Source organism: Semicossyphus pulcher, unplaced genomic scaffold, assembly GCF_022749685.1.
Source record: "Semicossyphus pulcher isolate SPU_LCO1_2020_fin unplaced genomic scaffold, fSemPul1.0.p SCAF_5, whole genome shotgun sequence".
NCBI lineage: Eukaryota > Metazoa > Chordata > Actinopteri > Labriformes > Labridae > Semicossyphus > Semicossyphus pulcher.
Window position 1 is genome coordinate 12155107 of NW_027211726.1, and position 22771 is coordinate 12177877.

Here is a 22771-nt window from a genome sequence, read left to right on the forward strand (position 1 = left end):
ATAAGGGTTGGAAAATATCGGCATATGGTATATTTAAAAAAATCCAATATCATGCATCCCTATTAATAAGGTTTATCTAACTGTTATTGCTTGGTCTTGACTTGTCTGTTACCTAAATACCTTTTATTTTTATTTTATTTCTCTAATTAGGAAAGCGACTTTTGATATGTTCAACTTCCTGGCATCACAGCACAGAGAGCTCCCTGACATAGTAGGCCCGTTTGATGAAGAGGAGGATGAATTCCCACTGAAGTCTTCCAGGTAAAGGAATTAAATTTATGCCACTTTCCTTAATCCTTAATGTTAAATTCCCAATGCGCACCACTACAAACATAATCGTAAATTTGATAAAGGGAGGTGATTTAGTAGATGACACCTTGTCCGTGTCTCACTCTGACAGGCGTGCCACCAGCAGTGAGCTTCCAATGGCAATGAGATACAGACACCTGGAGAAAATCTCCAAAGAAGCAGTTGGAGTTTACAGGTAACTGCAACAAAAAAATGACTTGTTTTTGCATCCAAAATATTTGTATTGTGTGATGTATTTAACTGTTTGTTGTTCTGTAATCCTCTTAGATCTGAAATACATGGTCGCGGCCTTTTCTGCAAGAGGAACATCGAGGCTGGGGAGATGGTGATCGAGTACGCCGGCACGGTCATTCGCTCCGTCCTGACTGATAAGCGAGAGAAATATTATGACGGCAAGGTTAGTAAGCATAATACAACCTATTGTACTTATACAAAGTTTCATTGAATTGTCACAAATAATGACAACGATGTACTCCATCAGGGCATCGGCTGCTACATGTTCCGCATCGACGACTTCGACGTGGTGGACGCGACGATGCAAGGCAACGCAGCTCGTTTCATCAACCACTCGTGCGAGCCGAACTGCTACTCTCGCGTCATCAACGTGGACGGCCGCAAGCACATCGTCATCTTCGCTCTGAGGAAGATCTACCGGGGAGAAGAGCTGACCTACGACTACAAGTTCCCCATCGAGGACGAGAACAACAAGCTGCACTGCAACTGCGGGACGAGACGCTGCCGTCGCTTCCTGAATTAGTACAACCAACACACACACACACAAACACACACACACAGACCTTGTACAAATAGCCATCTTGTTAAATGCACTTGAATTCAGGAGAACATTGGACATTGATGAAGCCGGTTGTTGTGATGTAGCCATAGGAGAAGGGTCGCTGATGCACACAGACCTGATCTAATGAAAGTTGACAGCTTGATTTAAGGACAGCGCGTTCATTTCTATCCTCTGAACTGCATTAAGAGTCACAAAACCAGAATAGAGCCATATGTCAAAGCTTGTGGTGAATACTATTTATTTGATTACAGACTGCTGGATTATTAGTCTGTTAGTGCAATTACAAGCAATGAAACTGCTCCACTTTTTGGGATTTTTCTAGTGTTTTACATTGTTGAATTTGTCAGTAGCCTTTGCTGGATCTGGGGCTACACAACAGCTAGGAGGCAATTTTACCAGCTGCAGACAGTGCAAACTAAAATAACCTTATATCAGTTACAATGTTAAAAAAGAGCTGGCGACAGAGTGTCACAGAGAAGGATGAGGAGAATATATTGAGCACCTTACACTGACACAAACCTCCTCTGGCAGCGAAAACATTTTACTTGAGAGCAGAAATCAACACATTTAACTCAAAGCACCTCTTGTATAATGTAGTGCAGCTGCATTTTAATCTCACTCTGGATACAAACAAGTCTTGTGAGCAGGGAATCTAATATTTTAGGTGCTGGTGACATTTACCCCGATTTGAAGTTTTAATATAGGCACCCAAAAAGTTTTTCGCCCCTCGTTCTTTAAGTTGAAATGTCCTGTCTTTTTTTGTGACAGCAGAGATGCTGTGATGTTTTTATCTGTTACTTTGTGCTGTTTGTGTATTTTAAGGTCTATGAGGGAGAGTTTCCTTAATGCAGGGTTCAAATTGAATATATGGACCTTGCTTGGCACAGTCCCTTATAAATCCTTTTGTATTTTTGTATATTTGAACAATAAATGTATATTCAACAAGCTGGTGGAAATAAGTGTGTTTGACCTTTTAACTTTCTATTTGTAAGTGAAGGCTGACTAATAGAACCGAAGCTAATGTGGAGTTATGAATCATTTGTTTTTGCAGCTTTTTTGCACCCCCCTTTCTCGTGTTTTTCTTTGTCTGTCACAGGTGTACTACCTCAAAAATGTTATGAAGCAAGATTTAATATAGTTCAACAACAACACAATTGGTGAAAAACCGCTTCCTTATTTCCTCGTTGTTCAATCTTTGTAATCATTACATCTTATAACCAAATCAAAACTCTTAAAACACTGACTTGCTATTATGCCTGCAATTACTCTCTCAGAATAGGTGGCCACCATGTTTTTGTGCTCGTTTCTCCTGTTTGCAACCACACCCAGCGAATGGATGTAGATAGTATCCTAGTTCCGAGTTTAGCTTGAAGGCTGAATGCTGTGGATGTTTGTTTTGTGTTTTTGGAACAACTGTCTCACAATGGATCCTTGCCTGTACATAGTTGTATAAATAATTTCTAAACCTGTTAAATATTTTTTTACCTACAATTTTTTTAATTTATGTTCAATAAAAATTTGAAATGTTTAAAATTTGCCTCTTTTTTTTTTTACATTAGTAAATGTGAAATTACTTCTATCGTGGTATCTCTTGAGTCTTAAGTGAACATGCATAAATGTCCATGCAAGACAATTAAACCTATGTTTTTGTCAGTTCTTTTTTTAAATTTTATTTTATTTTAAAATTTGATTTAACCAGGAAAAGCCTCTTACAAGAGTGTCCTGGCCAAGACAGCATCTACAACCTGATGCATCTTCCTCCAATGCCTTTAATCAACTTTTAAAAAGATTTAGAGATCAGGTCCTTCAGACCCAAATCCTCCTGCAGCAGATTCCTAGCAGCAGGAGCAGCGTACCTGAAACATCTTTTCCCCATTTCAAGACGCACTTTGGGGTAAGGATAGACCGATTATCGGCGGCATTTTGACGCATATCGGCATCGGACTTTTTATTTATTTATTTATTTATTTTTTATAAATTTTCTTTTAATCCGACGGCCGATAAGAGATCAATTTAAAACTGGGTTATTTTGGCTCTGATGCATATGCTTAAAGGCATTTAAACAAAGTTAAGTGTTGGAGTTTGTATTATTCAAAATTTTGACGCCAATATTTTCACTTTTACTGCAAATGAATATCGGCTTCAAATATCGGTTATCGGCCTCCTTGACTACTAATAATCGGTATCGGTATCGGCCCTGAAAAAACCATATCGGTCTATCTCTACTTTGGGGACAGATAGCAAAATTACGCCTTGCGAGTGGGTCACAGAGCGAAGACTGTAGCTTCCAGCATTTTTCAGATTAATAAAATTACATGAGTAAGAGGGAAGCAAGTTAAGGATTGCCTTATAAATAAGGACATGCCAGTGATTTAGTCTACGGTCGGACAATGCGTCATGGTATACAGTGTCCAGAGAGTGAAGGCATTGAGAAGGTGCATGCATATATAAAAAATCACCGTAGTCAATCAGTGGCATAAAAGTAGCAGCAACAAGTCTTTCTGCAGCAGAAGAAAAACATGATTTGTTTCTGAAATAGAAGCCCAGCCGCAGCTTCACTGATAAAAGAAATACAGAATATCATTATGTAGATGGTGTAAATATAAACCTGAGCTTAAGGGTGCCTATAAGGGGCTGGGAAATGAGCTGCAATCTGTAATCTTTACCTTTTTTAAAATACTGAACAGGTTTACTTCTTCAACAAAAAACAGACAGGGAAAACATTTAATCTGCTCACAACTCATACAAAGACATACAGAATATTACAAGGAGTCATGAGTAAACAGGGTTTGTAGGAGGGGGTCAAAGTCAGTTTCACCTATAATAGCAGTTAGCAGTCATAAGGAACCTCTATTTCCTGATGATTCTGCAGGCCCCTGTGGTCAAAACAGTACATAGTATCTCTTTGCTGATCCTGTGCTGAACATGTGCGCTGAACAAATATCTCCAGCATGCTTTAACTGGGTAACGTACTACTTACTCACTCTAAAACTTTGCAGCTGAAAATGTAATGTTCAGTAAATGTTCTGTAAATAGCTTGATTGGAATCTGATGCGGCGACGAGCATTAAAAACATAGCAAACTATAGACTAATCTTTTTATCTGACAATCTGGTTTTCCTGTCACGATTGTTTCATAACCACTTACAAAATCGAAATTGTCTTATCAGGTTTTCTCTGGATTACTGAGAAATCTCTTGAATGCCACTGAAGCCCGCTGCTTAGTTGAGACCAGGAACACCTGCAAACTGTGACACACTATCAGGCATATCCTGTTCATAGTAAGCTACTGTATTTCTAGACAAATATTCACACAGTAGGAATGTGTCATCTGTTCCATTACACATCACTGTGTAAAACAGTACTCATTCCAGATTGAATAAGAGGTTGATAAATATCCGACAACTGTACAAAAAAGTCCCCTCCTGACTGTTCCACATATTAGGCCTCACTGGGATTAAATTATATAATTTCTGATTAGATAACTGTCAAATCAATCAGAATTTGCCTGAAGTTGTATCCCTTATTTTTGACTGTACTCAAGGTCTTGCATTTGCCTTCAGCCATATGGCTCTTTCCCAGAACAGAGTTCTGCATTTTAACTACCTGACCTTGCAAAAACATAAAGGGCGGTGCAGGTGTATATAAAGAGTTACAGAGTGTACTTTCTCGTACGTTCATCAGAAAGTCACCATGAAGGCCCTGGTATTCTTGACTTTGCTTGGAGCAGCATGTAAGAGTCAAATTATATTTTTATCTTCAATATCTTGAAATAAATGTAAACTCTTATGCACTTGTCCCTTTTCATATGTAATAATATATTTAACATGCGTTTCAGTTGCTGCAGCTGAGGATGAGAAGGTTGTCGGAGGGTATGAGTGTCCCAGAAACTCTGTTCCCTACCAGGTGTCTCTGAACGCTGGATACCACTTCTGCGGTGGTTCCCTAATCTCCAGCCAGTGGGTGGTGTCTGCAGCTCACTGCTTCAAGTCGTAAGTACAGATTTTGATAGGACAATTAGCCCCAAACTTCCATTACAACCATCCAATGTGCCCTGCAAGTAGTATTTAAAGATTTGACTAAAATTCACATAATATTAAAGTAAACAAGAATAAATAGAACAAGTGCATCCGTCCCAGGGTGTTTAGTGGTACCCTGCCCGCTTTTGGTGCACAATGCACCAAGATACACAGACATAATACACCAGCAACTGAAAAAGCATAAAGTAAGCAAATAAAAAGGTTGGATACTATAGGTAGTAAGAAATACAACAGAGTATTACATTTGGAAAAGTTACACAGACATGGAGTCTACAAGAGGAAAAGTATAAAGGAGTAAAATAGGTATAACAGCTGGACCAACAGCAATTAACTGCAGTCAATTAACAGTTCCTTCGAATGTTGTTCGAGGAACAAATTAGACGCAGTTAAGCTAGCTTAGTTATTATAAGGTAGGCTAGCTACGTTAGCAGTAAACCAACTGAGGGAGTACTAAATTGGCAAATCAGCATTGACAAAACAGCTCATAAAAAGAGTACCCACAGTTATGCTCCGAAGAGGACATCTGGAAATTCGAGTTCGTTTAAACTTGCGCCAGTAGGGGTTACTATAGTAACAGAATGTTCAACAGAACAGTTTAGTGTGGCTAATGTAAGCTTCTGTTAAAATTCATCTGTAAAATTGTTTTAAACGGTTTAAACGACTTTAAATGGTTGGGTTAGATATGACATAGGAATTTTCTTCTAATCTGATTATTGTTACTTGTGGCCTTGCGTTAAATAAAGACTTCCATTAATTTATGCGGTTGTTTTCTATCAATTTAAAAATGTAAATATTTCATCCCTGTACCAGTCGTATCCAGGTCCGTCTTGGTGAGCACAATATCGCAGTGAATGAGGGCACTGAGCAGTGGATCGATGCCGCCAAGATGATCAAGCACCCACAGTACAACAGCTACAACCTGGACAACGACATCATGCTCATCAAACTCAGCCGCCCCGCCACACTCAACAGCTATGTCCAGACTGTGTCCCTGCCCTCTCGCTGCCCCCAGCCCGACGAGAACTGCATGGTGTCCGGGTGGGGCAACACGATCGCCAACGGCAGTAAGTTAAACCTGAAATAATAAATAAATACTGAAGCTAGAGTAGGCTACTCTAACACAGAAAAACTGGAGTTAATTCATTCATATCACAGATGTATGGTTAACTGGGGCCAAGTATACTAAATGTTTATTTTGTTTGTTGATAAGCGTCATTTTCCCTGTTTATGGTTAAGTAATGAAAAAAGGCCCAGTTCAATTGACCATATTTAAGTGCTAATTTTCCACCGATAATTAATTTAATTCATCATTGCTCAACATTTGTTCTATTATTTACCATGTTATACAGGATAAATTTAGTATTTACATAGTGGTAGGTTTAGTACCTAAGACTTCTCTTTCTGCTCCCCAGACAACTTCCCTGACAGGCTGCAGTGCCTGAGGCAGCCCATCATCGATGACAGGATCTGCAGGAATGCCTACCCCCACCTCTTTACCGACAACATGGTTTGCTCCGGATTCATGCATGGAGGTGCCAGCAGCTGCCAAGTGAGTTGGACTAAACCACAGTGAACACACAGGAAGTCAGGTGGTGAATAAGCTATTCCAACAGTAGAGCTGAGTCTGTGACTCAGCAGTGAGGTGCTGAGCCCGCAAAAGTACACAGCAGAGTACATGACTATACTATTTCTATGCGCTATACATTTTGTTGTATTTATCTTGTACCGAAAATACAATACCTAATCTAATCCTATTTTTCAGCAATAACAGTAATGTTAAAGAATAAGGCTACATTTTCCACAGTTGAAGAGTAACTTAACACCACTTAAAAATCTAGCTTTTATGGCCTGTGGAGGTTTAACTCCTCGCCTTGCTGCAGTGATGTCACTGTAGGGTAGTTTCAGGTGTAACAAAGCACTCTTCTGACAACACCCAAAGATGAAACAATTGTGAACATTGAACATCAGAGGGCGGCAAAACACTGCCTGTCAGCTTGGTGTAAAGTTTGTCTTTAATACATTTTCAGAAAGATGCATATGCTACCTATTGGTTATGTACGGTGCTCACTATAAGGCCAACTTGACATATATTTACTATGAACCCTTACAGTAACATTCCTTTTCTTCCGCTTGTTTGCAGGGAGACTCTGGTGGCCCTCTGGTGTGTAATGGTCAGCTGCAGGGAGTCGTGTCCTGGGGTTATGAATGCGCCATGCAGGGACACCCCAGCGTCTATGCCCGTGTGTGCCGCTACAACAGCTGGATCAGCTCCACCATGAGCAATAACTGAACACACACAGTCACACCATACTCAGTGCCCATATTCAGTTTATTTGGAACACCTTCTGTATAACTGTGCAATTCAGTTACATCTCATAAATAACATGTTTAGGCATAACATTTTGTAACCAAGAGATAAGACAAAGATAAAATAATAAAAATATATATATTAGCATCCATGGCATTCACTTTGCTGATTTTATACAGTGAGTTTCACAGTAATTGGTAATACATTGTTCACATGCTCTTGCTTGGTAATACTGTATTTTCAGTGCTTCTGTGTGCAATCTGTGTTTTGTTCTCAAAAGGCCACCGCTGTCTTTCATACTGACGATCAAACAAACAACCTTAAACTACTCAAAAACATCCATGTATAATATATTTTATTTGTATTAACTGTACTATAGACACATGCATCTCTGTGAAACGCATTTTGCACTCAGCTACTGTGGGCACTGGAGTGATACGGGACGCAAGCAAACTTGAGTAAATAAGCAGTAAGGCATTTCTGCATTCACCTGTCTGGATTCTTTGCATGCATTCCTCAGATGGCGCTTTGTAAACTTCGCTGTTTCTTGTTTGCCGAGGCAACCTGAACATACAAAGGAAAAGAGAAAGAGAAATCAGCAGGGAAAGGCAAAACAAGGAAGCATCTGCACTGGCCATGAAATTATTTTAGAGATAGCATGACAATAAAAATCTGTACTTCAACATCTTTCAGTTTCACCATTGTCATTATGGGAATAACTGACAGAGAACTCAACAGAGAGCGACTCCCATGCCTCACATTTGTAGAGTGAACTTAACATATTGTCTTAGTAAGATGTCGGGCAATTATGGCTTCAAAATAAGGTTCTATTGAGTTTGGATGCCATTGTTGAAAGTTACTGTAGAGAACAGTGTCTTTTTCTTACAGTCTTGTTTAAAGGTGGGGGTACTCCACATTTTTCTAACACTGGTGCTCTGTGCAGGCCCTCATACAGCCTCTGACTGAAACGACTCAGTTTAAGAAAGAGACAGAGCTGACTGAGAGACAGCGCTTTCTTCTGATTGGCCAGCTCTCCGAAGCCTGCTGAGGGGCAGAACTCTCCCTCTATCCTGTGGCCGTGTTACAGAGCTGTCTGCAAAGATTAAACTCCACATTTTTTCGATTTGAAATGAATGTCTGGTGCTCTTGTCCTCTGGAAAAGTAAACACTGATGTCTTTCCTTCACAGCCAAAGAAACACCTTCTCCAAGACATTGTTAACCAACTTGATGAGCAGAGCTGTTGAGCCATGAACTGTGGCAGGAGCAGGAAGTTCTGCTGTGTCTCGGGCAGATGCCCAAATATAGAGTTCCTCCACTTTGTGACTTTACAAAGTGAGGCGTCTGAAAGCAAGCATTCACAGCAGCCTGCAGACTTTTTTAGCAGGGAATTACTCCAACAGACTTTTACCTAAAGATTTGAAACTTCACTCACGTTTAGTATGGACATCCAACATTGTAATATTATTTATGTCTTTAAATGTGAAGCGGCATAATACCCCCTCTTTAATATGTTTAAAATGTACAGTAGATTAAATGTACATTCAAATTCTTATGCTAGTCGTCCAATTCCGTCTTTTAAACTAGAAAAAGACCTTCAAAAATGTACAGTAAAGGGATCTTACTTGCTTATGCATATACTGTATACACTGCATCTATTCAACAACCCACCTGACCAGCGATCCGATCCAGATCTCTCTGGCCCTGTGAGGTAAGTCTTCGTCCACTGTGAGCACATGTTGAAAAAAAAATCATATTTTGATCACTAAATTAATTACTGCAACATAATCTAAAACACAGCATCCCTCTCTTTCTCACCCATTCGGGTCTTTCTCCACCATCTTCAGGCCCTCCAGAGCCTGCAGGACCTTCCTCGCCACATTCCTGGAGCCAACGCTAAAGTGGGCGGGGCAAACTCCGTTCCTCTGACGCCCTCCATACACCTTGATCATGGAGCCGACCCCGACCCCTCCTCGCAGGTACAGGTGGCGAGCCGTGGATGCTGGTGAGACAACAGTAGACTGTATATATTGCAATACATCGTTGTGTTATCATCTCTGTTCACCTAAAAGACACGAAATCAAACATTGCACCTTATCAAACGTGTGACATTTTTTTTTACAGACTCTTATACTTTCCTGGGCTCAATATAGCTGAGAAGATAAGATCAGCTGAGGGCGTATTGTGTGCATATGCTTTTACTGTATATATTGTACCAGTTATGGAAAAATCTACACAAAAGGAAGGAACAATATTACACAAGTGTTTCGTGTTTTATCGCATATCACATGAATTCCAAAACTGAAGTCCAGGAACCAGCAGGGCTCCGAAAGATGATTACAAAGGGTGTCTCGCAAAATATCGTTACGAAGCACAAGTCTAAGTCTACACATTTTATCAACTACATTTGGTAAAATACAGTCAGTTTTAGTTGTTGCGTTGATGACTTGATGTATGGGAAACACTTCCAGTGTGACCAACCTGCTCTGGTGTAGAACCAGTTGTCATCACAGGGAGCCAGCTCCTTGTGCCTGGCAAGCTTCACAGTGTCAACCCATTCTGGGACTTTCAGCTTGCCAGACCTGAAAAATCAATTATCAGTTGATGTGATGAATCAACAGACACGACTGTTTCCTCAAACAACATATGGCACAACACACACACACGCAGTATCAATCAGAAATGTGTATTTATTTCTGTGTGTGTGTGTGTGTTTTGGTGTTCTGTGGTTACAGTTGAAATTTGTGACCGCTTCCACAAAGCTTCCCCAGAGCCTGGCTGTGGACTAGATGGTGGATGTCAACCACAATGTTAATCAATATACAGATGAGTTACCAACAATAATTAAAGTCATGATTTTTTCTGCCTTTGCCTTTATCTTTGGTATACTTTTAACCTTTATTTACAACAAAAACAATAACAGTAAATTTCTTTATTACATAACATAATCTGTGTACAAAACACTTTGCCTATTAAGAGCTATTAGTATTCAATTTTATTTTATTTGTAGTGTTTTAATGAACAAACAAGGACATACACTGCATGAATCAGAGTATTTGGACACCTGATTTTCAAGTCTTGTGATATTTAAAAACATAACTCAAAAGCTATGGGCCTTACTACAAGTACACAAAGTATGTGCAGAGTGTACTTACTTTTGGCTCTATAGTGTGGTCATATCATAACACCTTTACAAGCATCCTTATGACCCTGCTAGGTCCGTCAGTAGGTCACATGACTACATTACAACTCAGTAAGTGGTCATGTTAATCATTCGCTACATACAAATTGCCTTTATGATATGCAGCAATGTAAAGCTTGTCCCGACGGTCACAGATTATTAGGTCACAATATTTGCTGTAAAAAAGGGGTAGTCATTATGCACAATGTTACACTTAGCATAGCTAGAAATTGAAGCTAACAAAAAGCTGCAAAAGTTTGAGCTTCCCTTAACTCCAGCTAACATATGGTACATTTTTAGGACAGGAGCATTTAACAATTACATATAGAGGATGCCAGTTTTAAAACCAATTATTAAAAGTTGAACATGATATCATAGCCATTTCATCATTCTCCTGGCACTGTCTTCCTCCTCCTCTTATTTATACAATGTCTATAACCTATTTAAATGCTCACTGTGGTTGACATCTGCCATCCTGTCATCAGCCAGGTCTTCCTCACCACCTGCGTGTGTCTGTTTCAAGAGAGAGTTTCCATTCTGCCCTCAGCGTCCCTGCTGCTTCTCAGGCTGTAACTGTGATTTCTCACATGTACTGTAGCCCACATACAATATTTATATCCACATTTTATACCCACACTTATTTAGTCCTTTCACACTGCTGTTTGCAGATCCAAGATACATAACACACCAACCCAAATCCCTCAGGTGCAGTTTCTGTATTTTTATTTTCATTGCAAACGGCTTGTTTCCTCGTGTTTTTTATTTTTTACATTGCTTAAAAACACATAAAAGTTAGTATTGATGTAGGTACCTTTTATTTTAGTTTTTCCATGCTTAATTTGAGTTGATACTAATGTCTTCATACCATTTTCTGTTCTTGTATATCTGCTGCTGTAAAACTAATTTCCTCTGTGAACGATAATTCAAGCTGATATTGTCTTACGTATTAGTTTAAAAAAGGAGAAAACACCACAACTATACTTATGTTTTAATATAGATGACTAAAAATGTTGCAATCCTTATATCCAAATAGTGAATGGATACATGACTGCATGATATCAGCCACAGGAATGAGTGCATCGCTCCCAACACGTAAACTGATATAATGCATACATCATGTGCATCTACATGTACATACAACTCTCTGCAACTAAAATTAAATTGCCTTGTTTCTCTGATCATTACAAATAATTATGATGTGTTGAAGATGTTTCATTTGGTCATATTTGGCTATGAATGAATATCTAATACAACTGTAAAACTATGCCCATTATTATCATGACATGTAATTAAACTTTGCTTCTGTTCACAGAATTAAAAAATTGTGCCCTTCACTTTTATTTTACTCCAGCTGTTTTTATTCAATATATTTTATTTATATATATATATGTATATACACACACATGCATACACATTTAAACGTAATTATCAGACGTCCTGGCTCTTGAATGCTTCAATGTTCTTAAACCCCTTAATTTCAGTAAATTTAACATTAATGCCATTTTTTTTAAAACTTAGAATTAAAAAAAAAAAGTAATTAAATAAGTAAATAATTCACTTCAGATTAGAGAGCATTTTCTCATTACATTATGGTCAAGTGTTTTATTGGAGCTCTTGTCCTTCATTTACATACAGCATCATCCGCCTTGTTTGATTGACAGGTGGCCATCAGCCAGTCATGCAGTGTCAGCTAGTTTTAAGCTTTACTTACTTTTTGAGGAAAGCTGACAGAGCCCTGACAAACTCCTGCTGGTTGACATCTTTCACCGTGACACTGGGCATCTAAAGGGCAACATGGAGACAAGGGTGAGCTTTAAATGAATTCTTAAATTGTCACAGACAGGCTTTTGAAGCAAAATGCACCGCCCTTCGCAGCCGTTGGAACGGTTGGAACTCTGACATTTATGCTAACGGTTATGCTACCAGCTAGCTAAAGTAAGTAAACTGTTAGGTTAACTGATACTAGGCAAGTCATAACGCCAATGACAGTAACCTTTATAAACAGGTCTCATATTATCCAGTGATAACAAATATCTTACTTTACATATAGCTGAGACGCCGTCAGCCAGGTGGTCAGGTTTGGGATGGAGTTTAGCCCCCGTTTAGCTGATGTAGCTAATGCGGCGAAGCTGTTTGAGGAAGGATGCTGAGAAGGGAGGAAGGGAGGGGGGAGACTGCCCTCGTTTGGAAAGGATGATACCGTAGCCTGAATTAACCTCCCCAGCAGCTTAAATTTCTTGCTTAACTAAGCCCTTAAACCAAATGTACTTAAACACAAACAATATTATTCTCAATGCACATTTTATTCACATATCCTGCCTAATTTTTGTGTCAAACTGATGGTTAAAAATGTTAAAACGAGCTTTATCGCAGTCTAGGAGCTGTAGGATGAGCTATTCCCACAGTATTCCAGCAGAGAGCAGTGTTGTGGCACCATTTTCACACCACTGGCCCATTTCCTTGTTTTATTATCAGACCCAAAGGCTTTTCAAGAAAGTGTGCTGCAGTCTGCAGGCGGGGAGAGAGAGCCCAGTGAGGAGGAAGACACCACCAGTGAAGGGTTAGTAACCATTCAGTTACTTTCATTTAACCAGCCAGAAGCCGGCAAAATACACTCACTATGTTGCCTTTATTTGACTGATATATACTGAATAGAGCTTTAAGACTAATACAGCTGATGTATAAAATGTGCTAGTGGCCTCAAAGAGTTCAGAAGTCACAGTTAATTATGATATTCTTAAAGGACGACCATGAAATAATGCTTTTCATGAACCGCTTTCTTTCATCGTCTGTGGCCATTTGCCGCAATGGCATGTGTAATGTGCCATCTTTGTAGACTGAGGATGTAGTCTGGCTTCTGTTTGCCAAGGTGATTGCTGCCCTTGGAAAATAAAGCTGTATGCCATGACTGCTATCAGTATTTTAATGATAAAAGCTCAAGGTGTTTCAGTGTGAAGACAGAATATAGAGGAAGCTTCCTAACCAAGGTGACCATGTTTTCAGGACATTTCTTCTCTTGACCTCCCATTGACCTGCCTTCCTTCTCTTCGGTTCTTACCTCCCTGATCACTGCAATTGTATTAGTAAGAGTATTTGCATTATTTTAAAGTTGTATTCATGCCACAATCTAGCTTCTTACAACACATTCGGCAGGTTGCCTGTGAACTGCATAGCTGCAAAATAAGATTTTACTCAAGCTGAAATTTCAAACACATCTCAAGTTCATAGTATGCAAGTTAGCTACTGTTTCCAGAGGGGATAATGCATCTGTTTTGGACTTGAGGCACATGAATCAAACTTAGCTGCAACTAGTTGATTTAAAAAGAATCACTTAATTGTGTATGTGGTAAAAGTATTAAGCATCTGCTTTTTAAAGCTCCCTTTAATGTTACTTCCATTGTTAGTTGAATCTGTTAAGGAATTATATCAAAAACCGAATCACTTTTGGCTCGGGTAGCTTGAGATCAGACTCATTATTTGTCACATTTTAGACTAAATGATGTATCAAAATAATAATAGTGGGGTTAGTGATTACTGATTACTACTCTTGCCTTGCATTTCTTATTATTTTGTATATTGTTTCCAAGTCTGTTAAAGGTGCAGTTCGAGTTCGAGGGGCTGAAAAAACATACGATCCTGCAGTAATTTCTTTCTTGACCTGAAAAAGTCATGTAATTCTTTTCTGGTATGTAGGCATCAGCAACATCAGATGCGGATTACAGCCAGCGTGTGAAATGCTGCATCTAAAAGCAAGGTAGATGAATGTGTGTTTACAAATGTGCAGACATGTTCATACGCACACACACACACACACACACCCTCACACACAGAGCAGCCCTGTACTCTCTGTGTCTGCCTGTCTAAGCTTCTTCCCCTCCCCCCCTCTCAACATCTCTCTCCCCTTTTTTGTCCCCCTCGTCCTCTCCTTTTCCCTCCTGCTCGCTCTCCCCTGCCTGCTAGCACTATTTCAAGCCTTTGCCTCGGAGACAGAGAGAGGTAGGGACACACAGATGCGCAGTTAGAGAGAGAGAGAGAGAGAGCAAGAGAGAGAGAGAGAGAGAGAGAGGGGAGGGGAAAGCAGACAGGATTTAGAGTTCAAGTGCACGTGCAGAAAATAGGCTGAATAGAGGAGAGTCAGAGCAGAAAGGAAACCAGGAAAAGGAACGGCAGGGGCGGGAGACAAAGCACACAGTAGCTCTTTCTCTTCTTCTTTCTTCCTTTCTATTTTCTTTTCACAGAAAGAGAAGGTATTAGCCTTGGAAAAAAAGAAAGCACAAAATTCAAATACCCCGAGCGTAAAAGAGAAAAAATGTATTCCTATTCCTGCCCCCTCCTCTTCCCTTCCTCTCCCCACCGACACACGCCTCCTGTAGCCCTCCCTCTTGGATATTTCACCATGAACCCCCCAGTCTCTCGCTCTCTCTCTCTCTCACTTTGCTTGCTGGCTTGCCTTTTTCTCCCCTCCCACCTCTTCACGCACACACATGCACACTAACCCGGAGTCCTTCCCACTCCTTCCCCTCACCAGTCTTACTATCCACTGTCACTGGAGACCGACTGCAACGTGCTCGTTTTTTTTTTCTCTCCCCTTCTTTTTCTTGCCAGTCTTTGCTTTTGGTAATGTCCTCATGTACCGAGGCACCATCATACAGACGCTTTACCCCTTACTATGCGTGGCGCCCCTGACAAACGCAGGCCGTGGATTGTCCCTGCGTAAAACTGAATGCAACAAACCGCTTGTCCTTTCTTGAAAACAGTTTTTTCTGCTCTTCTGCAGTCTTTTTTTTTTTTCTCAAGTCAGAACTCGTCTTCTGTTTCGAGACCTTTTTTTAAAAATCCGTATCCTGACGCGGCGCCTATGGTTGAAGAAAAGGGAAAGAGTGTCCAATGAATGGACAGATGAAGGGGGACAGGCAAAGAATGAGGGGAAAATGGAGAGCATGGTCTGCGGGAGAAAGCAAGAGAGAGAGAGAGAGAGGTAGGAGAAAGAGTACCGGCACTGGCAAGAAAAACAGGGAGGGGGCAGGAGAGGAGAAGGGGGACCAGTAGGGGATAGACTTATAGGAAGGAGGGACGGCTGGATAGGAATTGGCAAAATCGCGGGAAAAAGGAGAAAAAACAAAACTCCAGAATGAGAAGACACTGGACTTCTCTCCAAACTCCGGCTCGCAGTCTCGTGTCGCTTTTAATTTTTGTTTTTTCACATGAATTTTCATCACTTCTCCGATCACCCTCTCATTCATCTGTGAGTATACTGTACCTACGTGTTCCCTTTTTACACGCATCCTGTCTGCCTTTTTCCATTCTTTCTTAAAAGCGATCTCCTCTCCCCCCGCTTTGCCTTCACTTCATTTTTCAAGTCTCTATTTTTTTTCTCCTGGTTGAAAAATGTGTTCCCTAGGTTGCTAATCCCCCCATCCTGTTCGTCTATCCCATCTCGCGCTCCACCTCTCTCCCTCTATCTCCTCCAGCTCTTCTTTATCGTGGGTTATCGCTGCTCTCTTTGCCTCTCCTTGAAGGATTACCTCTGCTCACATTTAGATGAGGGCTTTGGAAAGGGATCACTGAGTGCACCCAGTTTTAGGGGGCCCATGCATGGGAGGCTAGCACATGAAGGAGGCAGGGTGTGTGCACTTGTGTGTGTATCTGTCTGTGCTAGTCATGTGTATGTGTGTGTTAGCATGTTGGGGTGTGATTAAGAGTTAACAGAGCCGGCAGTGGTGGATGGTCACTCCTGCTTACGCATGCGTGGATTTGCACAATCACGTTTCATGTTTCATATTCGTGAAATGATTGTGCAACGTTAAAAAATCCACAGATATGAAAGATAAAGAGTTAGAACGAGGCGAAACGAAGAGGTGAAAGCGCTGTAAGTACCGCAGGATTTCTTCTTCTTCTTCTCTCGTTGCATATTTCACTCCTCCCATGCTTCTCCCCCTTTTTCTATCCCATCTTCCATCCGTTCATCCGGGTATCCCCAATCTATCTGTTGGTCCGCCTGGAAAGACAAAACCCACAACCCAAGATGTGGTTCGGTATCAACACAAGATAAGGGTGGATTTCGCTAAGTAACAAACTTGAGTCAGTTTCAACGAGTTTTTTTTTCGTCTGTTAACCTGCGTATTTGGTCGAGATTACTTCTGTTTGATGTGCTGAAGTTACAGGTAAAGACGAAGGCTTTGGTGCAAATGACTGCTTATCTGCGCTGTAAAGATGTCGACTGTAGTGAATTACATAGAAGCCTGATTGTGCTGTAAGCATAGTGGGCTTACGATATATAACAGGGACATATAATATATAAAACAAGTCTGCTATCGTCCATTTGCAGTCTATGCGCTGTAACCTCCATCGAATGTGCCTTTTTTCTTCTGCGGTATCAGCCTCAGATATCTCCTTGCATCTCCTTCCTTTCCCTTTTCTCCTCTCCTGTGTTCTTTATCTACCTGCTCTGTTTTTTATTTACAAAGCCTGCTGTTATCTCTGCCCACATTTTCTCTATCACTTGCCACAGTTGTTATCTTTATCCAAGATCGTCCCTGGTATCGTTCCAAGGCGTGCGTGTGTGTGTTCCTCCGCCGCCGATGCTTCTAATCGGTGTGTGTTACTTTAAACGATAAGTGCTGCAACACCTTTTGCGTGTTTGTGCTAGTTTCTGGTATTTTTGTCTGCTTTTGAATCTGCATGCACCATCTGTTTGTGAATGAAGCGAGATATTGAAGCTATATGAGGACATGGTCGTCCTAAAAAGTTTCGATTAAAGGCATTTTTAAAAACACACACTATAGAACTGAGTAAAATCAGCTTATTGTATAGCAGAGGCCGTTAGATAACTGGCCTAGTTCTCGCATGACGTCCTGTGTCTAATTGTGTGTAAATTAATTCATATGCAATGATTTGATTAAAACACAATGATATGACATTTAAGGGCAGACAGCATCCCTGCATTCTGCCATAACCCAAGGGGGAGGACGCTTTTGTTTGGCAGCGTCCCGGCCTCGACCTTTTCGTGACCTCCGCTGTAGCCCTCAAGAAAATCAGGGGAGAAGTCTTTGATGTCAAAATTCTTGTCAGCGATTTCCAGCCAAAGACAAAAGAAGGATAAGAGAGATAAATCCGCCCCAGAGCCGCTAACCTACCTCTTATTTGTTTTCAAATTTGGCTTTTATGTTACCAAACCTGCCCAGCACCTTTTGATTTTTCACTCCTGAGGGGATTTGGTGGTAATGCCAGAGTGGTGGTGGTGGTGGGACCCTCAGGTTATGAAATATTACTCAGACAGACCTGGTGTTATGTAATCTTACATAACTGAGGCGGCAGCTCAGCAGGGTCGTGATCAGGGGCTCTGGAGGAGAAGCTATATGGGTCTGCTTATGGTATGAACTCACTGGCAGGGTCAACACACTCTGGGCCTTAAAGGGGAAGAGGCCCGTCTGCATAAAGACACTGCAGTATCCACACATATGGACTTAAGTGGCTGACACCTAAAGGAAATAGAGTAACCTCGCCTATTGTAGGAGCTGTTGCTTCATTTAATGACTTTATTAACGTCTCTTTGTTGTTTGGCAAATCTCATCTAATCCTGTTAAAGCTAAAGGCTAGCTCTGCTTCTTTTATGAACTTAGAATACTCTCTTATCTCAGATTGACTTTATTCTAATAAGTGGTTTTCTTAAAAAGTGTGAAACCTTTTAAATCTAGCTTTTCTATCTGACAACATGATATTTGTAGCTTCTTGTGAAACAAAATGTTCGAGGTGCTGCAGTCCCGTGCCATGACCCATGATTCACTCTCTACCAGCTCTCTGCGAATCTTGTGTGTTCCTCATTCATAATTGATGACATTCAACCGCAGCATACATTAATGGATCGAACAGACCTCAGGAATTCCCATGCAAGCTGCCATTGTGTGTAGCTAGTTTTAGAATTTGTGCCGCCGAACTTGTGTTTTCTCAGCTGGAAACCGGCAAACTGAGTAGAGGCAGTACGACATCCTAACAGGCCTAATTAGATCTGTACTCTTTCTGACATAAGTTACATTGATGTAATCATACGGTTTATTTACGTTGTTTCTGTATGTCTTTTTTCTTCAGATTGGCCTCTGAGACCACCTGAACCTTTTCACTGAAGACCTCATTTTATCAGGTAAGAAAATATTCACTGTACATTCTTATAATTCTGAGAGGATCCAACATAAAGCTTCGGTTCTTTTAATTTATTAAAAGATCGAGTCTATGTATAGGTTTGTTTATAGCCCACTACTTTACAGACTAGACTTTTGCTTAATGGCACTCAGCAGTCAGGAACACTTGGTCAGCCATTTTAGTCTGTGGCCCGATCGAAACGTCGATGCACCATCAGAATAATTGAATTACTCTTCCCTGAGTCATTCTGTCGTGATTAACCTCACGGATATGTGCTAACTGCGGGCCTACGTGAAAGCAGCAAGGAGACAATCTTTCATTTTGCTGGCTCGCCTATTTGAGTCATTCTGGTGTTGGCTGTGACTTATCTTAGTTTGCAACAAGTGGAAGGGTCATCTGTTGGTCACGTCCCGATTATCAGATGTTGTTGAAAAGTGAGAGAGCGTGGGGCATAAAGGGCGGCCTGTGGTCTAGCCTTGAAGCTAGCTTTGGAGATGCCTCACATTACATTTTTGTCTTTGTGCTGATGTCACCCCCATGCCCCCGGTCCAGCAGCAAGAGAATAAGAGCTACATTCTGCCTCTGCGACACAATAGAGCCCTTCTTGCCCCGATATTTTCACAATGTGGTTTTTCGCAGGGCTCCGAGCACACGTATGCACACACATACTCTCTGCAGGCGGACCGCAGAGCTGTGCGCTGATATACCTGATATTTCCATTCTTGTTGAAGGTGTTTGATTAGAGATTTGAAGTCGTTTGCTCTCACTGTCGGATTGCGCTTTGTAAATACGCTGCAGGTCATTTGTTACATTTCCAGATTCATTCGCAGCACCCACTCAAAATGGGAGATGTTAATGCTGCTTTATAAGCTGCGTAGGGTCAGTAGCTTGTGTATATTTGAGATTGTTAATATAAGTGATATAGGGAAGCCGTGTAAGCTGCTGCAGTACAGTATGGTGGTGTGCTATGGGTTAACGTCTGAAGACCGGAGGAATGTGTTCGGGTCGACGGGGAGAATTCCTCAGTCCTGCGCGACTAGGTCACTGCACTGACAAGAGTCTGCCACCTATTTTAGCATGCGCACTGCCGCCCTGCGCCTCTGTCTCATTGCCCTCTTCTATCTTTTTCTAATTCTTCCTGCCAGCCTCTTTTTCTTTCTCTCTCTCTTCCACTCCCCTTGTTTCCTCTGTCTGGCTCCAAGTCTGTCCTTCTTCCACTTCTTCCTTCACATCATTTCATCTTTTGTTCTCCCTGCTAGCTCTTTGTCTGTTGCTGTCTCACTCTTGTGTCTCTTCCAGTTAATCTGTCTGTCTGTCTTTTAGCAATGCCGTCTATTGGCGTCCTACTTTGCCTCATGTTTCCCCAATCTTTTATTTGTCCCCGTGCACTTTCTGTTTGTGTATTTTGCTTGCAAATATTCGTGCTCTTCTGTATTTACACCCCGAGCGTCATTATTTCGTCTGCTTTATGCATTCTCAAACCCCTCACCCTCCTGTCTTTTTGTTCTATAAAGTCTGTCCCTTCCTGTCTGTCTGTTTCTGTGGCACATTGAGTTCAGTGCTGCAGGTGCCATCAAGATGACACAACAAAAAGACAAACAAACACATTCTCTTTTAACATGTAAAATGACACTGACATGCTTGTTATTAAAGCAGTGCTGTAGCATGCATATGGTGCCTGGTGCTGCTGGTCATGTATGATTTATACGGTGCGTTCTCACACAAAGGCTGAGGGCTTTCATATCACCGATCTGTATTTGTGAGTGAAGGAGTTTACGGTCTCACCTCTTCATTTGCTGAAAGAGGAGGTGACAGACGGACCCCCAGGTACTGCAGTTTTTCTGCTGATGGCAGATGTGGCGATTTGACACAGTCTGAACCCTGCAGACATGCTCGCTGAATGGAAGCACATTTCTCTCCTTTCACACCGTCTCATAGCTCATGCAGGGGGATATTAGCAGCCACATCTGGAGATTCTGTCGTACTTCTGTACACTACATGAATATACATGCAAATTGCTTGTAAAACATATATTTGTGGTTTGCTACATCAACACATTATAATGACGGTGAGGTTTTAAAAATAGATTTAAGTCATTTTTGCACACTAATCTGAGAAACCAAACCTTTTGAGCTATTGCTTGTTTCCCATCTAAACTATTCTATTATACTAATTATTTACTCTTCTGTTATCCCCTTCTTATAATGCATTTAGGTCAAAACTAGCCGCCTTGATGCCTTGCAACATATTCAACATCTCGGTCGCTCAACAGAAAATGAGTCAGAAACATTTTTGATAATCCATTGGCTTTTTTCACACTCTCTTCGATAAAAAACTGGGGGGAAAAAATTATAAACAAAAATAAATAATGAACATTATCATTCATTGTGTTTCTAATACATGTACATGTTTATTTTAAAGTAACTTTTGCCTACCTTTCTGTGATTGACAGTGCTCTCTGTGATTGACAGTGCTCTCGTTAACTAAAGTCTTGCCGTGTCCATGTTTTAGTCTATTAAGGTAAAAACTAGCCCACTAAATTATTAAGATAAGATAAGATTATACTTTATTGATCTCTAGTGGGGAAGTTCGGCTGTTGAAGCAGCACAAAGACAAACAGCAAGTAAGTAAATACAGTAAAAAAAATAAATAAATAAGAGGTATACAACTAGTAAGTAGGTGACAAGTTAAAGTGACAGTAATGGGATAAAGTGGCATATATGGGTAATAGCAGCAACATTTAGCAGTATGAGATAATACAGTATATGAGGTATACGGTAAAGATATAGTTCATTATAAGGTACAACAATAAAGTGGCAATTAAACACAGTATGGTATATTACAGTATATTATATATAATGTAGTGTGATACGAAATATGAAGTCAGTAGTAAAAATGTAATATAAAGGTAAAATTGCAGTTATATAGTATGAATAATATAAATAAAAATTATTAATTGAAGTCTTTGAATCCATAGAAAATAGATTAAACATTTCAGAAGGCTTCATAGCACGATGAAAGTATTCAGCAACACATTTATCTTTATTAATAATGTATAAAGTCCTCTTTTAGGAAAAATGCTAAAAAATCATTACAGCTTTTAAACATTTCATAGGTGGTCTAAGTCTTCTGTGGAAAATGTGATGGACTATTTAAAACAATTTATCAGCTATAAATAAGTGATCATTTGAAAAAATAATGATCACATGTATCAATATTCATGACTAAACTGTGAAGTGCAGCGAACCATAATAACTAGGTTAAACATTGTGTGTGTTGTCATGCACATGTTGTCCATGCAGGATAGAACAAGCAGCTGATTTAATTCCATAAAAAATCATTAATATTTCCGACACCGGCTGTGACAAAGTGATTGCTTTAATGAATCATTTTTGCGACTCTAAAGTAATCTCAGTCTCATCTGTAGTTGAACTATTTTAGGTAACAAAAATCTCCAAATTGGATTTAAAGAATTGTTGGATAAAGCCCCTCAGATATCATTTTATTTAACTCTGACAACATCTGTATAAGTCCCCATGCGTGTGTGCGTGTTAGCCTGACCCGCTACCGAGCACCTAAAGCCCTGGCAGTTTCAGACAGTGAGGGGAGGTGAGACGTGAGTAATAGCAGTGACTGATGATGTCACGGACAGCATCGCGCCGCTTCAGCTGCCCTCCTGACCCGGCTTTAGGATGGCGGCAGCAGCGCGCAAGCACCCGTGGGTAACACACGCCAAAGCACATTAGACGCAGAGAGATGGAGAGAGGCGGGGATGGAACACACAGAACACAGCTCAGGGGGACAGAGGGAGAGACGGAGAGACAAAGGGAGACGGAGAGCGAGAGAAAGAGAGGAGGGGAGGCTGTCAGATTAAAGAGGAGAGAGAAGAGGAAAAGATGAGAGACATGGCGATGTTTGCGTCTCCGTGCTTTTTTTTCTTTAGCAGGCTGTCTGGTTGGAGATGATGTTCTACATCACTGCCTCAGGTATCTCTGTGTCTC

At 40.7% G+C, this 22771-nt stretch overlaps 3 protein-coding genes across 6 annotated transcripts in view; 2 read left to right on the forward strand and 1 right to left on the reverse strand.

Annotated features, from left to right (window-relative positions):
• Positions 1-2628, forward strand: part of kmt2ba (lysine (K)-specific methyltransferase 2Ba) — a 32004-nt gene extending 29376 nt beyond the window's left edge. For both annotated transcript variants that reach the window (XM_069681035.1, XM_069681036.1), the window contains exons 33-36: positions 151-261; positions 401-484; positions 577-706; positions 791-2628. In XM_069681035.1, coding sequence (XP_069537136.1) covers positions 151-261; positions 401-484; positions 577-706; positions 791-1066 — 601 coding nt within the window. In that variant the 3' untranslated portion in view covers positions 1067-2628. The remainder of the gene's footprint in view (positions 1-150; positions 262-400; positions 485-576; positions 707-790) is intronic.
• Positions 2629-4776: 2148 nt separating this feature from the next.
• LOC138608456 (trypsin-like) lies at positions 4777-7591 on the forward strand. Of its 3 annotated transcripts, none has more exons than XM_069681040.1 (5): positions 4777-4837; positions 4943-5096; positions 5955-6208; positions 6557-6693; positions 7285-7591. In XM_069681040.1, exons 1-5 carry the CDS (start codon positions 4798-4800, stop codon positions 7432-7434), a joined length of 735 nt encoding a protein of 244 aa, XP_069537141.1. In that variant the 5' UTR covers positions 4777-4797; the 3' UTR covers positions 7435-7591. The 3 variants fall into 3 exon arrangements, with proteins under 3 accessions (XP_069537141.1, XP_069537139.1, XP_069537140.1); XM_069681038.1 differs by having other exon boundaries at positions 4798-4843; positions 4952-5096; XM_069681039.1 differs by having other exon boundaries at positions 4798-4837; positions 5955-6212; positions 6573-6693.
• A 293-nt stretch (positions 7592-7884) lies between these two features.
• On the reverse strand, positions 7885-12774 carry LOC138608458 (small ribosomal subunit protein eS19). The gene is made up of 6 exons (XM_069681041.1): positions 12671-12774; positions 12343-12413; positions 9932-10032; positions 9269-9452; positions 9122-9176; positions 7885-8016 (listed from the first exon to the last, which is right to left on the reverse strand). The coding sequence occupies exons 2-6, from the start codon at positions 12411-12413 to the stop codon at positions 7969-7971; spliced, it is 459 nt and encodes a 152-aa protein (XP_069537142.1). The 5' UTR covers positions 12671-12774; the 3' UTR covers positions 7885-7968.
• Positions 12775-22771: the final 9997 nt, after the last annotated feature.